At 39.9% G+C, this 24,382-nt stretch overlaps 1 protein-coding gene across 1 annotated transcript; it reads right to left on the minus strand.

Moving 5' to 3' along the window:
- Window positions 1–12,543: 12,543 nt before the first annotated feature.
- On the minus strand, window positions 12,544–16,994 carry skida1 (SKI/DACH domain containing 1). Its single transcript, XM_074622621.1, has one exon. It carries the CDS (start codon window positions 16,851–16,853, stop codon window positions 14,451–14,453), a length of 2,403 nt encoding a protein of 800 aa, XP_074478722.1. The 5' UTR covers window positions 16,854–16,994; the 3' UTR covers window positions 12,544–14,450.
- Window positions 16,995–24,382: the final 7,388 nt, after the last annotated feature.

Genomic DNA, 24,382 nt, shown 5'->3' on the forward strand with positions numbered 1-24,382 from the left:
TCCAGTGCAAATCCACTCTTAATACGCCTATTTTTGCAGAGTAATTCTGAAGTAGCAGGGTGATAAATGCAAAAACATTTCTACACCGTTTCTTCTGAGAGTCCAGCTTTGCCCTGTGAGCCCTTTAGTGGAGAGAGAGAAAAAAGCGTCCTCGTCTTGCAGCTAACTCCACCAGTCCACCTTAAAAAACTCTTCCTGTTCTCCAGACATCCCCTTTAAGAGACATTTCCAGTGGTGCTTTGCTGCCAGCAGGAGGCGCTGTCAGACCGCTCCATCTCCTCCTGCTGCCTGTGAGCACAGAGAGGCACAGCGGGGGGAAATCACACACATTTTGTCCATTTTTTATCCAGAATACGCGCACATTTTGGGCGATTTCGTTCTGTCTCTTACTCAGGAACTCTTCACATCATAAAAAAACACCAAGTATGGCACCACAGAAGCACATCTTATTTGATTAAAAAAAAAAAAAACTAAAAAGCGGGATTTTTTTTTTTTAATTATTGATTTAATATAAATTGTATGGAAACAAAACAGTCGTGGGAGTGAAAAATATATATTTGGCGCCCATATAGCCTTACACATTAAATTGGGATCATTCCATGTGACATAATTAATATTGAAAAATACATAATGCTTTATTTGCTGCAGGAGCCCATTCATTCAAGCACCACTGGAAGTCCCCGGATCACACTTTGAGAAGCATTTTCTAACCAAAACATCAATATGTAGCGCTGTGCGTAAAGTCCACCTCCAGGCCTTTATAAGCTCCAATAAACCTGCTTCATTCGTTAAGCGCGTGCTGTGTTTTCAACGTGTGCGCGCGGTGATACAATCAACAAATGATTAAGTCAACGAAATCTTAAAAAAAAGGAGGTGCTGGATGAGCGTACTGTGGCGCTGCGTAACGGAGAGTCGCAATAATAACGAGGCGAAGCGTTATGTAAGCGGCTGCAGTCTGCTGGAGAAAAGCAGCACAGCTGACTCTGGTCGGCTGGAGAAGGAAGCTTGAGATGGAGCGGTATTTGAAATAGATACAGACAGAATGGTTTTGTTATAAAAGCAGGGATGTTAGTGGAGGGAAATCAGCTCATCGGTTCACTTTTCTTTTAATTTGCATGATTTTTAACGCGTCTATTGGGTGACATTAAACAGTGTGAGAGGAAACTAAAGAAGGGACACTGATATGTGGCATGGATATATGTGCTTTAAACTGAAAAGATGTAAATAAAAATAAATAAAACAAAACATATCATACTCATTTTCAGGTTCATACTTGTATTTTGTGTTTCTACTAGAACATGTTTACATGCTTTAATGTTAAAATGTGAAAGTCAGAAAATTATCAATAAAAACAGGTTAGTTCAAAATGTCTCTTTTGGTGTCACAAATACCAAACACACCTTTAAGAAGTTAAGTTAAAGGTGCTGGTTGAAATCAAACTTAAAGTTCCCATATCATGCTCATTTTCAGGTTCATACTTGTATTTTATGTTTCTACTAGAACATGTTTACATGCTGTAATGTTAAAAAAAACTTTATTTTCCTCATACTGTCAGCCTGATTATGCCTGTATTTACCCTCTCTGTCTGAAACGCTCCGTTTTAGCGCATTTCGAACAGAATTGCATTGACAGCTTGGGTCCATGTGTACTTCCTGTCAGCTGATGACATTCACGTACACTGCAACCAGGAAATAAACTGGGACACATTTAGAATGTTTACGTTTAAATCTGTGTGAAGGGTCTAAATATTGTATATTTGTGACATCACGAATGGGCAGAAATCCTGACAGCTTGTTTCAAATGCAGAGTTTCTGAATACAGGCTGTGTGTATTTCCCTGTGGATTGAGCGTTTCGATACTTTCACAGTATTTATATAGGACTTAAGCCTTCTTTATAATAAAAGAACATGAAAATCTCGCTTTTTTATAATATGGGACCTTTAAACAGGGTGAGAGGAAACTAAAGAAGGGACTCTGATATGTGGTATGGAGATATGTGCTTTAAACTGAAAAGATGCAAATAAAAAAAATAATAAAACAAGATGTAGGTTGTTCATATGATGATCAGCGACTGGAGATCATATTTGACCCACTTTTTTTATTTGCCAAACGGAAAAGTTCTCCTCATCTGAGAATAAAGAATAGAGACATTTAAATATAAATGTTGCATGACTGCTCCAGCCTGTGTTTGGATGCAACTTCCTCTTTTCTAACCAAATTATCTGTTTGGTTTTCTGGAGCAATATTAACCCTTACCTTCTTTGGCTCACTTGTCAGAGGACTTTCTACAAATTGAACTATATTTTAGTACTTTAATTTGGAAGATAAATAGGCCTGATCTCACCAGACCCCTTATCCCTTAACAATATTAACAAATGACCCATGTAAGGAGCTCAAATACTTTTATTTTTAACCGATTACTGTTTTTATAAAGAAGTCTTATTGAGGCAGTGGTTCGGGTGAATATGTTCCAAGATTTTTTTTTATGAAAGAGTTCCTGAGAGACCAAAAAATAAATGCAGTAAACATGAAACCTTCTCCACACACTCACTCTGAGCCGGGATCAAACAATTTCATTAAGATAGATCTCTTTGAATCGTGTCAGGTTACTAAAGAAGGTTGAGGTTTGGACCACGGAGGTCTCTTATTGAACAACCTCATGGTGAAGCTTTCTAAATGTGATTAATACATCAGCTGTTGTGATATTTGAAATTGATGCAGTCGAAAACATTTTCTATTTGGAAGAAGCCCAGAGAGAAAAAACCGCTGCATCATGTTGCCAAAACACGAATGAAACAAGATAAGCAGATTAGGCAGTCATGGCAGCGAGTTTCCAAAGGAGAGAAAGAGACAACTCAATCCTCAATCAATAGAAAAATTATATAAAAAAAAATATTTAAAAAAAAATGTGTTTCATTTGGAGAAAAAAATAATGGAAAAAGAGTCAAGAGGCAAACAATTTTTTCTTCACATAAGTCTCATAGTTTATCAGCGTTTTTAGCTTTATTCTATTCTATTCCAACACATACAGTATATATATATATATATTTTGGTATACTAGCATTCATACTTTGTATTTTATTGTGGCTTAATTCTTTCTAACCTGAAAAATAGTCAACAACCAACTGCATGTTTGGTGGATAACTAATGGAAGACTTACAAAGCATGGATTCTTATATCAAATCTCAATATTAATACGTGATCACGTGATACTTGTCACGTTGTGTTTTTATTAATTCATGAGGCCTAACTCGCAGTTAAGTCACACATTAATTAACGTGTCATCCAATCAGCTGCATTAAGTGGATAAAAGCTCCTCTGGACCTGTGTGTGTCTTGATGGTCCTCCTCCTCAACAAGCACAACACTATACCTGATTCTTCTCTTTGTGCACGCAGCTTGTTTCGAAGGGACTTTGGTCTGCAGCACCAATAGGTTACTTGAGTTGCATCTGGTCTCTGTTCAATGAATTCACAAATTCATTTGCAAGCTGCTGCAGCCACGGATCCATAAAGGAAGGCCTGGAAACGCAGGGGAAATGAGCATATAGGTCAAAGAAGAATGAATATGACTGGAGAAAATAAGTCAAAATAAACACTTAAAGTTCATTAAGTAATGGGTAATTAGGCTGAGAAGCGAGTTAAGTAATTACATAGAAAAACACTGCATGATGGGTCTTTTACGCACGAGGTAATCATGCATTTATTAGATCTTTATTAAAGCTTTAGTGGCGCACCCTTATAATAAAGTTCGGAGTCACCTCTCTGCTTAAACATATAAGAGAAATATCCTTGTTTTAAAAGCTCTTTGATGGAGCTCTGTCGCTGTTTCCCCCCGAGGAAGGAGAGGCAGCTCTGGGCTCAGATTACTCTCCAAACAAGCCTCAATCAGGCCAAATTATTAACGAGGATTCACTGTAACATGTAGATGTTATCAGAGCTGGATCACCAGGAGCAAATCTCCTGTGTTTGACAACAATGGCTGGAGAGAGAGAGGGGGGGAAAAACACATCAGAAAAATTAGTTTAACAGGATATTATACAACTAATATTACAGCAAAAAGAAAACATATCAGAGGACTAAAGAAATGGGAAATAAAAGTGTTTAAAATAAACACAATTTTATATTAGAACATTCTGTTGATGCTATATAAGGTTGTTTTTTTAAATCTACGAGTGTGAATAAGTCACTATAAACTGACAATCATATCACGTATTTATAAAGAGTGAGACAAAAACAGAATATATATAAGTTTCAATACAAATATGAATAAAACTGAAGGAAGTAATACAAGTAAGATCATTGTAAACTCACTATTAAACATAGCAGCCACATTTCAAATCTATATAAAATGATAAAGAATATAATTTAATATGATATAATTAATGAGTACTAAAGATTGAGAAGACTGAGTACTGTGATGATTTTTAAAGGAAAAGTTCTACAGATTTTTCATTCAAAGTTGAATACGCCTCTACAACTACCATGTGAAATTAGGCCTATAAATAAGGCGTTAGTTACAATAAGTCTGGCTTTCCTTTTTGTCCCACATCCTGAAATATCCGATAAAAGTTGCCTGAAACCTTATCTGGCAAAGGCCCAGACATCCCCCCCAAAAAAGTGTCCTATTATGTTTCTCACCAATTTGAGAAACTTCACTTGAAGAGGAGAAGAAAGGGAGCTCATCTCTGTCAAATCTGGTTTTGACACATCGCGTCTCCTGCCTGCGTGCCCTGCAGCAAGGCATTATGCTGGGTTTTTCATGTGTCTGACGTTTGACATATAGCCCTAACTGAGGTGAGAATATCTGTCGACTTAGGCAAGGGGCAATGGCACTGATATAGTAATCAATAATCAACAAGCTGTGGCCTGAATGTGAGCAGGCCACTACTAGAACTCATTTTCTGCCAGTGTTTTGGTCATATTAGAAGGATTATTTATATTTCATATGTACAGATTATATAGATTTTTCATGTGTCCCTGTATGAGCAGTAGAGGAGGTTCTCTGTTGTTTGTGTTGGTGGCTTTTATCCCCAATCCAGCCTGGGCTCCTTGTCCTAACTCCCTGGTATGAGGGGTCAAAGGTCACCGCTGCTTGTGGCCGTGTTCAAATCCCCCTATAGTGTGTAATGTTCTCAAATGCTCTGTCGTTTTATAAAGGGAACTAGTGTCCAGATATTAGTTTTCAGGCCATGGAACATTTCAATCAGCTGATGTAGCCTAAAGGATAAACACACTTTAAATGATCATCTTGTGTCCTATAGGACTGCATACATATTACAGCTGCTTCCATACAAATAGACAGCAAAATATGCATTTAAAATTGTTACATAGTTATTGTAATTTAATTCCTATTTTTCCTCTTTTTAATAAAACGCAAAATACCTTTTGATGGAAAGTTCTTTTAGGTCAACCTCTAAAAAAATGTAGCCAGTAAAAGCAGTGAGATGAACCATTTTAGAGAAAATACAGTGTGAAAGCTTGATGGGTTTTTACATAAATAATATAAAGATGTAAATTAATGTGAAGATGTACCTTCAAAGCAAATAATGTGCCCTTGTCGAAACAACAAAGAAACCACTATGAGATTCATGTGTGTGTGGAGGAGGGGTTCAGTTTAAAGACAAATAATGTATTGTTTTTAATACAAAAAATTCAGACAAGGCATTTATAAATAGTCTCCCCAATTCATATTTCCTTGACAGGGAGCAGCTTGATTTTTATGTGTAATTTTTTCATTGAAAATAATATAAATTAATTATAATAAGAATAATTGAAAATAGCAATAATAATACGTGGAGGATGGTAGTTGAGACATGCTTATACATGGCACTTGTTCAATCATTCATGTAATGGGATTAGGCCATTTAAAAAAAAAAAAAAGAACAACAGGAATTTCAAACTTTAACTTTGTTTGTCTAAAATGTGGGTCACTATAACATAATTTTTTTTTTTTTTTAAATACATCTGGGGTTAAATTTGGTCTTATGTTATGTCCATAAACTGTTTTAGTTAGGCTGCATGTTTTAATCTACATTCCTATTTGACATTTGTTCTGTCACATTGTCTGACTATATGAATTCTGATACGGTTTGAAAAACTGTATTGTATAGTTTTTAGTTAAAGTGCAATTTCTCACCCTTAATAAAAATTAATTTCCAATAAAATCAGCTAACACAAACCCTTCAGTATTGGAGCTCAAAACACTTTGTACATCAGAAATGTGTAAATCATTTTGTATAGCTCTTTAAATGATCTGCTAAAACTGATGAATAATTCATTAATAAACCTCTGATGGGAGCCACAGGCTATGAACACGATATAGGCCAACAGAAAACAGAGGCGAAAGGGAAATAGTTTTTTTTTGTTTTTTACGAATAAGACCCATTTAAATGCATTGATACATGGCAGGATGAATAAGAAGAGACCTATTGGCCTGTCGGTAGATAAACATCTTGCTGTTGAGTTGGCTGACTCACGCTGATCGCCTAAACAATCAGCTTATAGCTGCACTCGAGGCCAGGACGAGGCTCGTTGTTGATAACTGATTGAATTGTGCGCTCAGAGTTGCTCCAGCTCCATTCAACATGAGGCTACATCTGGCTCTCTCCTGCCCACAGAAAAGCCTTTACAAATGGAGTTGAGCTCCATGACCGAGCAGAAGCCCTCTGGTGCTGGTTTTCCCCTTCCTCCCCCCCATGCAGTCCCTCTGGCCAGGGAAACCCAGCAGACAGCAGCTCTGTAGGCTCCCTGTGTCTTTTCTAAACGCGTTTGCAGCGCTCTGGGGTCAGTTATTAACTCGAGAGCATTTGAATTTAATTTACACGTGCAGGCTGGAAGATACAGCAAAAGATATCCTCACTAATTTGAGCAGACATTTTAGTCAGAATGCTAAAAAACGTAAATAAAAATTAAAAATAAAAATAAAAATAGCCTACTATTTTATTAGATATTAGATATCCTCACTGATTTGAGCAGACATTTTAGTCAGAATGCTAGAAAATAAAAATAAAAATAGCCTGCTATTTTATTAGATATTAGATATCCTCACTGATTTGAGCAGACATTTTAGTCAGAATGTTAGAAAATAAAAATAAAAATAAAAATAAAAATAAAAATAAAAATAAAAATAAAAATAAAAATAAAAATAAAAATAAAAATAAAAATAATATAATCTATTTTGTTGTGTTACCAGGAGCCCAAGCAAATAGGTGGTAGAAAATTTAAAACGCATAGGCTCCCGTTTGACCCTATGTGCAGTTAAAGTTCACTCATTTTGAATTGTTTAAATTGCAGTGACAAACAGATATCTTATTCAGTACTCAAATACCAGAAAAATAAATAAATAAAAATATATAATAAAAATCGCCTACTATTTTTTTTTTTATTAACATAATCTATGTTATTGTGTTACCAGGAGCCCAAGCAAATAGGTAGTAGATATTTTAAAACGCATAGGCTGCCGTTTGACCCTATGTGCAGTTAAAGTTCACTCATCTTTAATTGTTTAAATTGCAGTGACAAACAGATATCTTATTCAGTACTCAAATACCAGAAAAATAAATAAATAAATAAATTAAATTAAATTAAAAAAAATAATAAATAAATTAAAAAAAAAAAAATTAAAAAAAATAGCCTACTATTTTATTAATAGAATCAATTTAGTTGCCCAAGCAAATGGGTGTGTGTGTGATTTAGAAAAGTAAAATCTTGCAGCAGCTGTGTTGCTCCCATCTCTCCTCCACACAGGCCGCCGTCCCTCCCTCTGACCCCGGGTCTGTGCAGAGGGATGCCGGGTAAAAGCCAGCAGAGGCAGCGCTGTTTCCCCCCCGGCTGTTTCCTCCTTCGTGTTAAGCCACGATCGTGCTGATGGAAGCTACAATGCAATGCAATGCAAACACATGACTTCAGTGGAAATGTAAATGAATATGTGGGAATGTCTGTTATTATAGTGTCCAGTGATCTTAACTTAGGGATATAGGTTGATGGAGAGGGGCAGATTAAAAATGTGTGCTTTTGTATCATTCCGGTCTAATGGTTGCATGGTTATATTAATATTATAATGCCATGAGCCTCTGACCTTTGCACTACTTATTTTTAATTCATGGAGGTCTCACGTTTAGGCATATTGATTGATTGCCTGTCACCATACACTTAAAATGTAAAAGTAACATGCCCATATGCTGGAAATTTGAGGGTATTTTGCAAAACTTGTTACAATAATTATTAAAAATGAAAATCTTAGGATACAATAAAATTCTCGATATAGCCTCTCTTCATACATTATTAAACGATGCTCCTTCATGTAACTCAAACTTTATTTAAAGTGACAACTGTTGAAGTGTAAAAGTGCTTATATAGCTCATATATATCTCAAAAGGGGTCAAATATTAATAGGGAGAAATATTGGAGTATGGAGAGAAAAAAACAAGATTTTATTGCTAATTTAATCCACATTGTTTCTCAGATCTATAGTTTATGAATTCACGTTAAAGAGGGAAAAGCACAGAGGAGCAGTTCAACGCATGGAGGAGACATTAGTTTATTCGGACTTTCTCAAGGGGTAAAGTTTGTTTTACACCTTAAACAGAAGTTCTGCTCTCTGTTTAGTCCGACACATTAATGCTTTATTTTGAAATTATACAATGAATTAAATGTAGCCCATTCCCTTCGTCTATTAGAATCTCACACATTATTGAATCCATATAGCCTCTGTAGAGTTTACATATATAGTCACTCATCTATAAACGTCCAGAGAGGCCTATACGTGCACACACACACAGATCGGTTTGTTGCAGATGGATCGAGTGTTATCAGAAGCCCAAACCAGACTGTGATCATCTTGCATTGTGTGTTTAGACTCTACATGTGCATGCATTGTGTCAGTGTGAACTGAAAAGTCTCTCTAAGTAATCGCTTTCCTTTCATTGCAGCAATAACATTAGGGGGGAAAAAGTGCCCAATTAATTTAATAATTTGTTACATTTATTCTGATTAAATAGGTTGACCTTTCTTTGATTCTAGATAAATATGGGAGTTTCTTTCAGCTTTTTTAAAAATTTTAGATTGACAATGCAAATTCATCCACATCAGGTCAGTCAGTCAGTCCTGCAGCTACAGGCTTCAGAAAAGTAAAAAAAAAAAAAAAAAAGTGTGTGTTTGCAAACTGCAGGTTTCACCTTCACACAGCGAGGCTTCAGTTTGTGCTGAACTATTTTATCATGCAGAGAAACGTTTTGCTTGGACTCACAAATCCATTCACACACACACACACACACACACACACTCAGAGAGAGAGCACTGGAGGAAAAAAAGGGCAGGGCTAAGTAATTGTTGATGCATTAAAAAAATCTTTTACAAACTCTCCCCTTGTTTTGTTTATTCATATTTTAAACCCAAATATTATGATCCTCTAAGTGACATTGTGTGAAGGGGCAAATACTTTACAGTTCAGAGACTAAACGTAAAAACGACCTGACAGCTTTTATCGTTCTCCCATGTATTTAATTGTCTCAAAGATCAATGCAAAGTGCTGACCTTAACGCGCCATGTGTCTGTCAGCATTAACCAGAATTCCCAAACATGCAGTCAGACACAAATATAATGTTGGGGTGCAATAAGCTGCTTTAGAAAACCTTAATTTTTTTTTATATTAAAACCAAATTGTGTGAAAGCTTGTTTTTTTCCACCTATTCTTTCTATTGTTATTCTATAGAAGTTACAGTCTACTGATTCCCAATCCGCACTGGAATTTAACCCTGAAACGCCTGCAGCAGTATAATGTCTCGTCTCTGCTCCCAGTATGGCCCCTCCAGGCTCCCATGCAGCCCGGCTCCAGCAGCATGCCGTGCCGGGGCCAGACAGCCTGCCAGCCCGCCAGCCCCTTATCAACCTCGGGGCTTTGGCCTGGACCATATACCGCAGAGTCCCATTAATCAGGGAAACATCACGTCAAACATGGCAGATTGAGAGAAGAAGCAAGTCTGGTCAAAGCTTCTTAGGAAAAAGTTGCTGCACACAATATTGTGAATAGCCTTTGGGCGAGTTTAGCTGTAATCCTGTGTGTCTATACAGGTACCTGGATTATTAGTTTATTTTATTGTATTTTATCCACAATGGTATCACTTGGCTTGTTTCTATAATATTCCAGTATAGTTGTATAGTTTTGCTGCAGGACTGATATAGTTATAGGGAATAATGATGTTTTACTCAACACATTCTGCACACAAGCTTCCTGCAAAAAATACATGCAAGCTACAATATGAGTTGCACAAATGTTCAGCTTCTCTGCAGGAGTGTTGTTCAGGCCAGTTTATTGGGAGAGTTTAGCTGTAATCCTGTGTGTCTATAGAGATACCTATGGTTGTGGATTATTAGTTTATTTTATCGTATTTTATCCACAATGGTATCACTATAGATTTGTTTCTATAATATTCCAGTATAGTTGTAGTTTTGCTGCAGGACTGATATATGAAATAAGGATGTTTTACTCAACACGTTCTGCACACAAGCTTCCTGCAAAGAATGCATGCAAGCTACAATATGAGTTGCACAGGAGTGTTGTTCAGGCCGGTTTATTGAGTTTTTCTCCCTGCTTCTTATCGTATTTTATCCACAATGGTATTATTTTTTTTCTATAATATTCCAGTATAGTTGCAGGTTTGCTGCAGGACTGATATAGTTATAGGAAATTATGTTTTACTCAACACGTTCTGCACACAAGCTTCCTGCAAAATGCATGCAATATGAGTTGCACAAATGTTCAGCTTCTCTGCAGGAGTGTTGTTCAGGCCGGTTTATTGGGCGAGTTTAGCTGTAATCCTACAGGTACCTATATGGTTGTGGATTATTAGTTTATTTTATCGTATTTTATACACAATGGTATCACTATAGATTTGGCTTTTTTCTATAATATTCCAGTATAGTTGTAGTTTTGCTGCAGGACTGATATAGTTACAGGAAATAATGATGTTTTTACTCAACACGTTCTGCACACAAGCTTCCTGCAAATGCATGCAATATGAGTTGCACAAATGTTCAGCTTCTCTGCAGGAGTGTTGTTCAGGCCGGTTTATTGAGGTTTTCTCCCTGCTTCATTAAAGCGAGTAGGCTCGCACCACCTCATGCGCAGTGGTTGGAAATGCTGCATGCGTAAATGTCTGCGGTTTGCCTCTTGTTATTATTGCAGGCTCCGCAGGCCTACCACTTCTTCCGTCACACACACAGAGCAGAGGGATTCCCTCACTGCTAGAAGAGTTTAACCAAACTGAAGATACTCTAGTAGCCATGTTTTAGGGCTATTTACCATCAGCTGCCCACAATGTGGATAAGCATTACTGTGGAGCTATTTGGGGTCTATTTACTTTCAAATCTGCCACCTTTTTTTTTGCCTCAGGACAAACCCCTTATCTGCTATTTAATTGAAGACTGGATACGTCTAATTTCCCTAAACGCCTTTAAACATTTATGAAATTACTCGTGTTACAGAGTAAATTGAAAGGTTGAGGGTATGTAATGGCAAAGTAGTTCAACATATATCAAAGATGAGCTGTGTTCCCAAAATGAAAAAAAGAAAAGGGAAACCCCATAAAAAAAAAAGTTTCACGTCACTTCTTTGTTTTCATAACTCCTCTCCTGACGCAGATTCCAGTGCAATTTCTTCATCATTAAAATCTGCTATACAAAAACAACAAATCATTGTCCAACTGAAAAGAAAAGAGAAAAGAGTCTGATAATTACACTCAGTCGCGTTTAATGAATTCTTCATAATTAAAAAAAAAAAGAAAGAAAGGGAAAGTGCTTCAGAAATCCACCGTTCAAGTTTCCATTTCGAGTGCAGTTGTTCTAAATATATTCACAACAACAACAACAAAAAATCAATGTACAAGAAGAAAAACCCCAACAAAAAAAATTCACAAAAATAAATATTCAGTTTTCATATATAAACAAACCAGTGACTTCCATAATTCCATGTAAAAAAAAAACCTGACCTCAAGTGTTGTATCAAAAAAAGTGAATGAGGAGGAGGAAGGAGAGTGCGCAGCCTCTAGCACTACTCCACGATGCAATTGTTTACATTGATAGCGTCACTGTCAGAGAGCTATTTGTCTTAACGGTGGAAAAGACCCTCCCAACAGGCCATTACCACCATCCCAGTCCTTTCGGCCTCCGCATTGTGAGCGCTGCGTGAGAATAGGCTGGTGCGTCAGGGGGGGTTCGAACCCGCACCTCTCTGGACGCAGGAGGCTATTCCTCTTCTCCCTATGCCGTGCAGCCTATGCTTTTGACATGCGGATTAAAGGTTGAAAGCTTCAGCTCTTGCAACACAGCAACTCCCCCCCACCCCACCCCACCCCCCTACTCTCAACCCTGCACAACCCCCTCCTTTTTTACTGCTATAGCCTGCTCATATACCAGCTTGTGTCACAAAAATAGCCAAGCTGAGAATAAGAGTTCAAGTTTGAATTGTCTGCCTCAGAAATATATATAAGGCCCTAGGTGATTTTTTGGGGGGTGCTGCTTTATCAAACATCTATATGTATCCACACTGAGTGAAACTCACTTTTTGTATATTTTTCCCCTTTTTTTTTTTTTACAATCACCCATTAAATAGTTTCTACAATCCATCTGAATGAATGCACCCTTTTTGCTGTGCTTGTGTGTGAGGGGGCTGACATCATTCACTGGGCTTTGGGTTTGTTGTGATCTGGCTCGCCATATAAGCTGGGCCTCTCTTTGTGGCAGACAGAAAAAAAAGCCTGCCAATTAGCAGAGCTTGCGTCCTGCACTGCCATTAAAAAAAACACATCTACACTTAAAACACACCTCACATGTAAGGTGCAGCTTCACTTCCTGTTTAAAAAGGTGTGTGTAGTCTATCACTGAATTTAGGGAGTAAATGAAGCAGATCTGTGGGGTACTACATTCACTGAGCGGCCATGTTCAAAAGGCTAAAGATAATGAGATGGTGACATAATAAAGAAAGCAATATTTTTTTTAAAAACTGATTGTATTTTGGGTGTGCAATAAAAGGGAAATAATTGGCGTTTTTTCCTTCAACTAAAAAAATAGAACAGTGAGCATATTATTAAATGATAGAAAATCAGAAAACCATCATGGCATGGTTGGAAACTGGGTGAATCCTAAATATTCAGTTAAATGAATGCAGTTTGGCCTTACAGTACATCCAAATCAAACAGTCTCATCTTTACATGTTTTTTTTCTATCAGCATCTCTCAGACATCATTTCACAGGCTAGTCAGAAAACCCTAAAGCTTGAAACAAGACCCCCCACCCAAACAGTATCAAAGTGCAATGCATTTAAGCCTATCTCTTGTGCTTTGTCGCATTGTTTCTGAGTAGCCAGAGCTAGAAGGTGTTCCACACTGTTTTGGTGCTGTTTTTCCCCACTGTGACTCCTGAATCACATCCCATCCATATAGCCTATCTTGGACATTGTCGGTATGTCTGCGTTTTTCCTTTTTCTTTGTTTTCTAAACGCAAGTACAGACAAATATGGTGTGCCAGGTGGCCCAGGAGGGACATGACTTGAGTCCATTGTGAGACCTATATAACGTGCTATGAAGCCTTATTATGTTTGATTGTCTGTACATAAGGCCTGTGTTGTGTCTGGGTCTGCCTCTGTGCGCAGCTGCACATTTTGCAAACCAGGAAATACTAAAAAAAAAACGACTGAAAATCATAAGCACCCTATAAGAAAGAAAAAACACCCACAACCACCAGGAATAAATAATTCCTGTCAAATCTAATAAAGGCTTAACTGTGAGCTAGATAAAAACATTTTTTTTTTTAAAAAACAATTCTCTGAAATTGAACACTTGGACACATGGGCCACTGTGGCCAAGCTGGTCAGCAACAGCTTTGATATATAAAACACACCAGGTGGCACAGAATGGGAAACCCTGATTTTTTTTTTCTCCTTCTGATTTACCAAGTAAAAACTTGCTCCCAGCTAGATTAAGAGTCGTCTCAAGGAATGCTGTTTTTCTTTTTAACCCCTTTTCCTTTTTCAGACAAAGCCACTGAAAAACCCTGGCACCATTACAATCCAACAGGTCGCGCGTAAAAGCGAAAATCAGAAAAACAGTCAAGTAAAACAACAATAACGAGAACATATTGCTTAGGATTGATAGCTTATTTAAACACAAGTTTTTTTCTTTAAGCGTAAAATCCACGAGCGGTTGTCTCACAGTCCATGTGGGCGTTTTTTTTCTGAGGCTCCAAAAAGGGGGATCTCTTGTGGGGTTTTCCTCGATTAAAAACTTCAAAACAAAGAGGAATGTAAAAAAAAAAAAACATTCACAGAAAAAAATAAAATAAAACAATAACAATAATAAACACCTTTGCAAAAGTTGCGAGCAATTTGGTGCGCTCACGTTAAGACTAGGAGATGGACACGGTGTGGGGCTTTTTTTTTTTTTTGCTTTATAGCTCAGTATTTCCTGGTTCTCTGAGGAGCGGGTGGGGGAGGGAGAATGTGGCCGCCTGGCTGCCACCTCCACACGGGGTGGGACGGAGGGGGAGGCCCGGGGCCCCTCAGAGAGTTCAGGGAGTAAGCTGGGCACAAATCCCCGTCGCTGCCAACAACCAGCGACGGTGGGGATGGGAAATTTGCCATCAGGCTGAAAGGCGTTTTTGCAGGCGATGATGCTACAGTGCTGCGTAACGAAGAAGAAGTAGAAGAAGAGGAGGAGGAGGAGGAAGAAGAGGCAGCCTTGTTGGGCACGTTTTGTTTTGTTTGCGTCCTGGAGACACGAGGTTTCTTATTATTATTATTATTATTCCCAGGCACTGGAACTTTGCAGTTTTTGTTCCTTATGTGCTCCACCTCCTCCTCCATGCACGGTGCGTCATGCAGGGTGCTCCTGTATTCCTGAGGAGCCACATCATCTGGGCTCTTCTCTGTGGATTTAACCCCGCTGTTGAAAAAGTCTCTCTCCGTCTTATTATCTCCTTTGCATTTGACTACAGTGGCCTGCTGGTATTCGTATTCATCACAGCTTTCCTCCACTTTAACTTTCACATTGTGGAGGTTGAAGGGGAGCGTCCTGGCTGTCCTGCTGCCCGTATCCGAATAGAGGGAGGCGGTCACAGAAAGCTCCTCTGGCTCGGTCTTTATTTTCTTCAGTGGAGAGGGCAGTTTCAGGCTGCTGCTGCTGCTGGCTCTCGCCTCTCTTTTCTCGGTGCATTTGGGAAACTCTTTGTCCTGTGCGCTCAGTCCCGGTGGGCACTTCATGGAGGGTGTCCTGCGTGAGAGGTGAAACGCTTTATTCCGGTTGGGTCCCGGTGAATAAGGAGCCAGCACATGGTCCACATGGTCAGCCTCAAAAAACGCCTTTTCCCTTTTGGACTCAGTGAAAAAGCTCTCCCCCGTTGAGTTAAATTTTGGTGTTGTCTGTATGTGTCCAAAGTCCTTTCTGGTTTCACTGCATATAAATTCACATTTCTGACGTTTCTCTCCTGCAACATGATGGCCCAGTGTCCTGTGTTGATGCTGGTAGTGAAACGTGGGCTGCAGGACCAATGGTGCTTTACTGGAGTTGACACCGGAGACCCGGGCGCGTCTGAACCGGATGCTCTGCACCGAAACGCGGCTAGAAACCGAGCTGGAGTCGGACTGAGAGGAGCTCTCCTCCTCCTCGTCTGAGCTGACCTCTGAACTCTCCGACTGCGTGTCATCTTCATCCTCCTCCTCACCCTCCTCCTCCTCTTCCTCGGAGCTGCTGGTGCTGCTGGTGGTGGAGAGGCCGGACCCAAAGTCCGAGTCCGGGTACGCACGGTCCGAGTAGGTGGTGCTGGACTCAGTGTCGCTGCTATAACTCTCCGGGAAACTGCCGGGCTGCTCTTCGTCGTCGTGGTGGTGGTGATGATGATGATGGTGATGCTGGTGGTGGTGATGATGGTGAGGTCTGGGGTCAAGATAGAAATCCGGACCCAGGTGGAAAGCACCGAAAGAGGTGGTCCCGGGTGATTTGGGTTGCACGAGCAGCACCGGCGGTACCTGGTGGTGGTGTTGGTGCTGGTGCGCGTGTCTGCTGCTCCTGCTCCACGAGTGCCTCGCGCTGCCCCCCTCGCGCCTCCTCTTCCTTTTGTGAAGTAGGTCGCCGGCTGAGCGCGACAGCAGCCTGGACTGAGCAGCAGCAGCTATGGCGGACTGAAGCGCCACCGGCTGCCGGCTCACTGCGCTCCGGAAAAACGAGTGCCTTTGGCTCAAAGTAACGCGGTTCCCTGCTATTTTCGCTGTTTCATAGTTTTTAAAGTGTTTGTGACTGGACTTGGTCACCGCACGGTACTCCCGTCCGTTGGTTTTGTGGTAAAATTGAGGTAGTTTGGAGTCGGTAAGGCATGGAGTCAGCTCTCTCCTCCTGCTGCCCGGTTTGTTGTGGAGTGTAGTGACAGTCTCCGGGACTAAACTAAACCAAACTTTTTCCTTCCACAGTTTTGCGTCTGCACCGAGGAGCCCCGGTGACTTGTCCTCCTCCTCCTCACCCACGGGGACACACGCAGCTTTCGCTTTCCTTTTGTTGGACTTCAACACCCGCTCCGTCTTGCAGGAGACATACAGAGCCTCCACGTCCTCCCGCGATATCAGCGTGCATTTCGCCGCGTGGAACGCTATCGAGTTTATTGCTTTGAGCTTGCGCAGCTCCTCCAGGTCGCAGTGGTGCTTCTTCACCTTCAGGTGGTCCATGCGCTTGTGCACCGTGGTGCGAGGGATGTTCTGCAGCAGGTCGGTGAACACCTGAGACAAAGCAAACATTTGCTTGCCTCTGATGAGCAGGTAGCCCAATCTCACTCCTTGCATCTCCTCAAAGCCACACTCCAGGTCTCCCATGTTATATGGATTTCGCTCCCAATATTAATCCATGTACTCTCAGTTATGTTATGGATTTTATACCATTTGGGGGGGTCGCAAAAGCTCAAGGCATCCTTGCTCTAATCCATCCACACTGCTGCGTCATGCAAAATGCAAACTTTGGACGCTTAAATGGAGCTGCTGCCGGTGTCTAATAGGTTGACAGCATCCACTCGTCGCTTCTTGCCCCGGTCCGGCATGGTGGAGGTGGAGGAATGCGATGGATGCGTCCACCAGAGCCGGGGCTGCTGCTGCTACCTGCCTCTGCCGGCTCCACTCCCCTCTGGTCGGCAGCAGGACGAGGGGTAGGTGTATACACCACTGCCTCAGCCAGCCAGAGGGATAAAACAGCGAGAAGAGAGAGAAAGAGAGAGAGAGAGAGAGAGAGGGAGGGAGGGAGGGAGATGGAGTTGTGGAGGGTGGAGGGGAGGGAGAAAGAGAGAGAGAGAGTCAGAGAGAAACAGAATAAGAGCTAAAATGCAGCTGCTATTCTGGCTGCTGGTTGAGCCACAAATAAAATGACAAGAGAGGGGAGGTGCGCCCAGTCTGGAGACACCTTCATCAATTAATGCCCCTCGGAGTCGACGCCCATTGGACGCTTCTGACAGGTGATGCAATAAAAATGGATATTCCATCCCCACCCCCTCACACACACACACCCTCTGCCATCACAATAGTTTATGCCCACTGAGTCCACTGTTAAGAGTAAATAACGCAGTTATTATGACAAGTTCATGTTTTCCAGCTCATATAGTGCGTGTATACAACCCAGAATAGGTTTACAGCCTGCACAAAGTGTCACGATAAGACTGGAATGTATTGTGTTTTATTATTCCCTTTCGGTCCACATGCAAAATGCATGCGGTATGCAATCGATTGCTGGTAAAAATGACTCCACACTCCGGGTAGTGCAGTTTAAACAAAGACATTTTACACTTGGAGAGACGCTTTTCCACGTTCAGTGCTGCTGCCCCTGACCAAGGCTCAACTCATCTGCTTTTGTTGGCTCTATAGCTTTTCGTCCATATGATTTTTTCCCCCTCGCTGGTTGACTATAGACTGACCTACTTATCCTGCAATATACGTTCAAACATGCGCCATGCAGGGCCATATTCATTTGTCTGACTATACCTTAATTACTTCATCTGCATTTCCAGAGGTTTTTAAATACCTCTCCCTTTACAATGTGTGTGTGTGTGTGTGTCTCTCTCTCTCTCCGTGAGTGTGTGTGTGTGTGTGTGTGTGAGAGAGCATTTGAAATGTGCTGTAAAGCAGGGTGTAGCACTCTTCACACATGGTGCATTTGCGCAGACAATTGCTATAGTTAGGAGATAGAAAAATGTACATTACCGTCATTGCACTCGAAATTATATTTATTATATTAGTTATATCCACTGTTAAATTGTAGCCCACTTTTCAGTAAAACAACACGAGCGAGTGATTGGACAAGGCTAAAAGTGCAGAGTCAGGGTTGCTTTTCCCACAAGATTTTTCGAGACAATGTAGGTTAAAGCCAATAAACAAGCCAATTAAAATCTCCCATTAATTTTTATTTTAACGAGACATCTTGGAGCGACAATTATGAAATCTATTTGATATAATTACAAACATATACAGGTCATGTGTTAATACTATTTATAATCAACAAGTAGCTTTTTTTATAACAGGGGGGAACAGGAACACAGTGGGATTATTAATGAACATCACCTATTTTTATTTCTAGGAAGTCATTTTGCTGTCTGGGTGTCGTGCGTAATGCTTCGTATACATTTTCCCATACTCTCTATGCGCACGTGCATATTGCATGTGCGCACCGATCACATCACACACACACACACACACACACACACACACACACTTCAATGACTTTTTTACAGAACATGCATACAAGCGGATCCGCACGCACACACACACACAAAGAAATACGCGCAATCTGAAAGATGCACGCGCGCGCGCACACACACACAGGCTACACAGAAAGCAGAAGGAACCGTGCTGAAGCCACCACCCACAACGCTGTCCAAATACTGTGACTGTGTAGTATATTATACAGGCTAATTGTTTGAATTACCGGTATAGGCCTTCAGAAGGCTGTTTTGGACTGGCTATTGTGTTTCGCCCCTGCAGCCATATATATATATATTCTCCAATGCTCCCTTGCGTTATGTTATCGTCTTTGTTATCCATAAAACACGTGAATCCCTTGTGGCCCCAATTCCGTTCCTCACGGGCACCGCTGTGCGTGCGCGAGGGGCCCAAACTCAAGACTGCATTGGCACGCTCATTTGCGCGCGACGTTAAGCCTATTTGCTTATTTACAGACCGTTCACTGTATGGTGAATATGTTACCTCGGTGTTACATCAAACAGCGTGTTATATATATGTAGGCGTTGTTATTACAGCTCCTTGTTTAAACCTCTGAATGTGATTGGACCGCGGCCACAAAATCCACGCAATATTGGACTGTGGAGCATAATCACTAACGTGGTGGTCATGGGCTTACAGACAAGATCGTGCACACCAAATAAGACAAGGAAATGGAGTTAATGGAATATATATGTATATATATCAGTACCTGTAGCATCATACACACAAGTGTGCGCACGTTGTTTGGATGTAGGGTCATAGTTTTGCACCTTGAAATAGGACAACATGCTTTGCAGTGGATCAAAAATATTTACTTATTTTTTAATCTAATTTAAAGGTCCCATATCATGCTCATTTTCAGCTTCATACTTGTATTTTGTGTTTCTACTAAAACATGTGTACATGCTGTAATCTTAAAAAAAAACTTTATTTTCCTCATACTGTCGGTCTGAAACGCTCCGTTTTAGTGCATTTCGACGAAATTGTGACGAAATTGCAACAGAATTGCGTTTATAGGCAACAGTTTGGGTCCATATTTACTTCCTGTCAGCTGATGACATTTCACATACACTGCAACCAGGAATAAACTGGGACACATTTAGAATGTTTAAGTTTAAATCTGTGTAAAGGGTCTAAATATTGTATATTTATGACATCACAAATGGACAGAAATCCTAAAGGCTTGTTTCAAATGCAGAGTTTCTGAATACGGGTTGTGTGTATTTCTCTGTGGATTGAGCTTTTCAATACTTTCACAGTATTTATATAGGATTTAAGCCTCCTTTATAATAAAAAAAACATGAAAATCTCACTTTTTTATAATATGGGACCTTTAACAGCTTACATTACAGCGGATGTGCGTATTGTGGCATAGAACCGTAGAGATAATTAAAAAGTTATAATTATACAAGCCTCTAGTGTGGAAAAATCTGAAATGAAGTAGGTTATATTTTACTGGATGAGCCTCAAGGAAGCTTTTACGCACAAGTTACTTGTGGACACTATTGGGTTATATAGGCTTGCAGTTGATACGCGATCACAGTGTGTGTTCGTGCAGCTATCAGTGAATATAAGTCTTATATAGGCTTCACCCAATCAGTAAACTCCAGTTCAACTCCCATATATATATATACCCTATAGGTCATCTGACCTGCATTCTCGCTTTCCACGCGCTGCTTCTCGAGGCCTGTGGCAGCAGCAGCATTAATACACGGAGCATGCGGAGTTTCACGGATGCAGCACAGTGAAGTAAGAGGAGGGGCAGCAGCTTGTTGAGGTCCGGATCCCCGGGGGAATAACTCCAAAGATCCCAGAAACCACGGTGCACCGTGCCCAGCCTGCATGGGAGAGATGCATGGGAGGAACAGGCTGGTTTCATCCCACGTCCACGACCACTGCATGTCTTACCGTTTTGGGAACATGGGTTTCCTTTTGTGTTTGACAGAATTATTGTTTTTATCGTCAAGGGTTCTCACTTGGATGTAGAGGATTTAAAGCAAAGTAAACTAAACCAATGACCTAAATTGCTTCACATCCAAAACTGTCCACTCGTGCGCCCCTTTTCATAGAATATAATTGTCCTATAATATAAATACATCATTTTTATGACAAAATAATGAGATTGCACAGCGATTGTATAGACTGACTGTTTGTTGGGCTGCAACGAAGATCAATCAGCAACAATTCCACATGACTTTTTTCAGTGTTGTCAAAGGTCTATACATGTGGAAACCACTACAGGCTTTCATACGTCAAATTATATATTTTTTTTAGAAATATGATTTAATAAATTACTCAACTGTACTGTCACACAAGAGCTTAATGATGATCTAAAGCAAACAGCAATATAGTCTGTTCGAGCTAATTCTTCATGTGAAATATCCATAAAAACATGTATTAAATGTATTATTATCATCATTGTTAGTATTATTATTATTGATATATAAATTCTCAGATTATGGCAAATTACAAAAATAAAATAAAGATCTTTACCTGCTTTAAAAAATGAATACATAAAATACTTAAAAACAAAAAAAAATAGCAATTATTATCTGTATGGAATTTGCCAAAAACATCTGCCAGTGAAGTTTGTCACACATCGGTGCTACAGACGTGATAAGTGTCCCATGCTGACACCACGATCACTGTTTTTATAATCAGAGCTCTCATCTTAAGGTCTGAATTGAGAGCCATCCAAAACATCCTAAAACAATAATGTAATATAGCAATAATTACTGAATAAAAAGAACCTTGTGCATATATATATACACATATATTTGAGTATTTCCAATTAAGACCAGGGGCTCTTTTGTTATGCAGATTTGTGGTGCACCAGATGCCACAGGGCACTTATTCCACCCTCTCCTTCGCCTGGAGGTTGGTCGGAACCGGAGGGGAGGAGACGAGACCGAGTGGCCGAGAAAGAGACCTGAAGCACGGGGAGGTTTCTTACAGCAGCCGGCAGTGTGCTGCTGGTGATAGGGGGGATGCCTGAGACGACCAAACTTGCACTTTATAGGTTCATTCCTCCTCTATACTTCTGTTTATAGGCTTCATATGTTACACTGTTACTTGGGAGTCACTGTAACATAGATTCATGAGAAGAACATCTATGATATAGCCTATATCTTATGCATATGAATAAAACGTCTATTTTTAAATGTAAAGGCCTGCACATGGCGGATGTTCGCCTCGTGACTGTTGCTTTTTTTATTTTATTTTCCGCTACTTCACGGTGGAAGACCGGCTTAATGGGGGAGATAGGCGGATTACGGTAAAGACACCGCCTACACACACACACACGAGCACACACACGAGCACACATGACCAGTGCCATATAGTTTGCGCAGTGTAACCTACATTTTTAACAGGAGTGAAATTGTTTGAAACTTCAATGCCCTGTGCACATGACACGTCTCCAGCACCGTTTATAGAATATTTTAAAACAAATGGACGTATTTCAATTTAACTAGGCTTGCAAAAATGTATAGAAACACTTCATATAGGCTATACAGTCGCGATGTGCATGGAAAACCAGTTTTCTTGGACGAGGCTGGACCGGTTTCATTTGGTGAATTTCATAAATTTTTTTAACAAGCTCCACTGGCCATAAAAATTTTTTTTTTGGTGTACTATATAGGAAAGCCTCCAAAATCTCTTCCACTTTTTTTTTAACACTCATAAACTCAAAGTGTTGCTCCTGCAGCTCCGAGTCATTTGTTTTTGCGCAGAGATTTTATGGAGACACTTGGTCAAGGAGGCGCAGGCACTTGTAAGAGCATAGACTTTTTATGACACAAACCCACTGCCCCATGCCAAAACAATGAATTCCTCTCCACCACCACCACACCACCCCCTGGAGAATGTGATTTTACATGCAATCCGAGCCTGAAGTGTGTGCGGACAGTGGTGGGGGGAGGGCTCTCTTCACCTTTGACCCCTCCGTGTTGGGACTGTTTGTGTTTTTTTCCTGGGCCCCTGTGCTACTCGCCAACCAGAGAGGAGACCATGGCTAAACACTGATGGGTCTCAATGTGCATGGTGGGACCAAGAAAGAAGCATTATTATGGCTCAGGAGCGTTGGGTTCACTTAGCTGTTCGGGTCATTTTCAGTGTTCAGTGCCACTTGTCCACATTTCATGCTTTCCCACACTGGGACTCTACCAGCATGTAATAAACAGTTCTATTAGAATAGCTGACTATTAAACAAAAAAAAAAAATGGTTCCAATTGTTCCCAGCACATCATATAGCCTAGTCAAAAATCACATGACACAGATTGATCTATAACATCCATTACCTCTGTTTACATTACATCTATTTTTATATTTTATACTTCTAGTGTAACACTTCTGTTTATATTTATTTATTACATCTACTTTACCTGTTTTATTTGCTTTATAACTGTGCGTGTTTTACCTGTTATATGTTTTATCTGCCTCGTTTAGTCTTGTCAAGTATTTGTTTTAAAGCACTGACCAGAAGTGGCAACTGTGAATCTCGTTGTATACAATGACAATACAGCTTTCTATTCTATTCATTACAACAGATATTACATTTACCATAAATTGCAATAAAGTACAATAAAGACATGCAGAATCAGCCCAAGTATGTCCATACTATAGTGATGAAAGATGTGTATAGGTATATAACCTATAATTACTGCCTAAATAAAACCCGGCTATGTTAAATATAATGACACATTTATTGGGGTTGCTGCAGGTGAATAATCTTAACTAAAACTTACTGTATTAATGCAACAGATATCCAGGCACCTTTGAATCCAGCAAACATATGATGGGGTGAAGGACTTGTGTGTGCTCACTAGGGATGCACCAATCTGACGTTTTCAGTCCCGATACCAGTAACGATACCAGGGTTTAATTAATAAGCTGTATGCTTCACTGTGTGGAAGTCACGGGGCTCATTCTTTTATTTGTAAGGCAACATCAGGCTTGACATTAAACATTGCTTTCCTAACTTTGTAAAGCAAAATGTGACCAATAAATACATAGATAATAATGTATTTAATTGTGCACCAGCAATTTGGTAAAAACTCTTAAAAATTAACAGAATTTAAAATTCAAGTGTAAACCCTTTTAATGCAGTAAGAAATTGGTCAAAACTTAAACAGGAATTCAAATTCCAGTATATAGTATATAAAAATAGAACTGAACTGAATTGAATAGATAGCCCCATTGTCACCGATATCCGATCCAGCTATTTGAGTCAGTATCAGCCCGATATCCGATCCGGTATCGGTGCATCCCCAGTCGGGACAACCCAAAATTACAAAAATGGGAATACACAGTTGTCACATCCATTGCAACAGATATTAAATTTAACATAAACTGCATTAAAACACCAGAAAGACATGCAGAATCAGCCCAAGTATGTCCATAATATAGAGATTAAAAAATGCACTTTAGATATATATATAAAGCCTGGTATATAGCCGATAATTACTTCATAAAATAATATCGGGCTCTGTTAAATTTAATGATGCATTTATTGGGTTTGCTGCAGGTGAATAATCTTAACTAAAACTTACTGTATTAATGCAACAGATATAATATATATATAAATTCAGGGACCTTTGAATCCAGCACACATATGAAGGGGTGAAGAACATGAGCGTGTGTGT

This window comes from Sebastes fasciatus, chromosome 21, assembly GCF_043250625.1.
Source record: "Sebastes fasciatus isolate fSebFas1 chromosome 21, fSebFas1.pri, whole genome shotgun sequence".
In the NCBI taxonomy this organism is placed as follows: Eukaryota; Metazoa; Chordata; class Actinopteri; order Perciformes; family Sebastidae; genus Sebastes; species Sebastes fasciatus.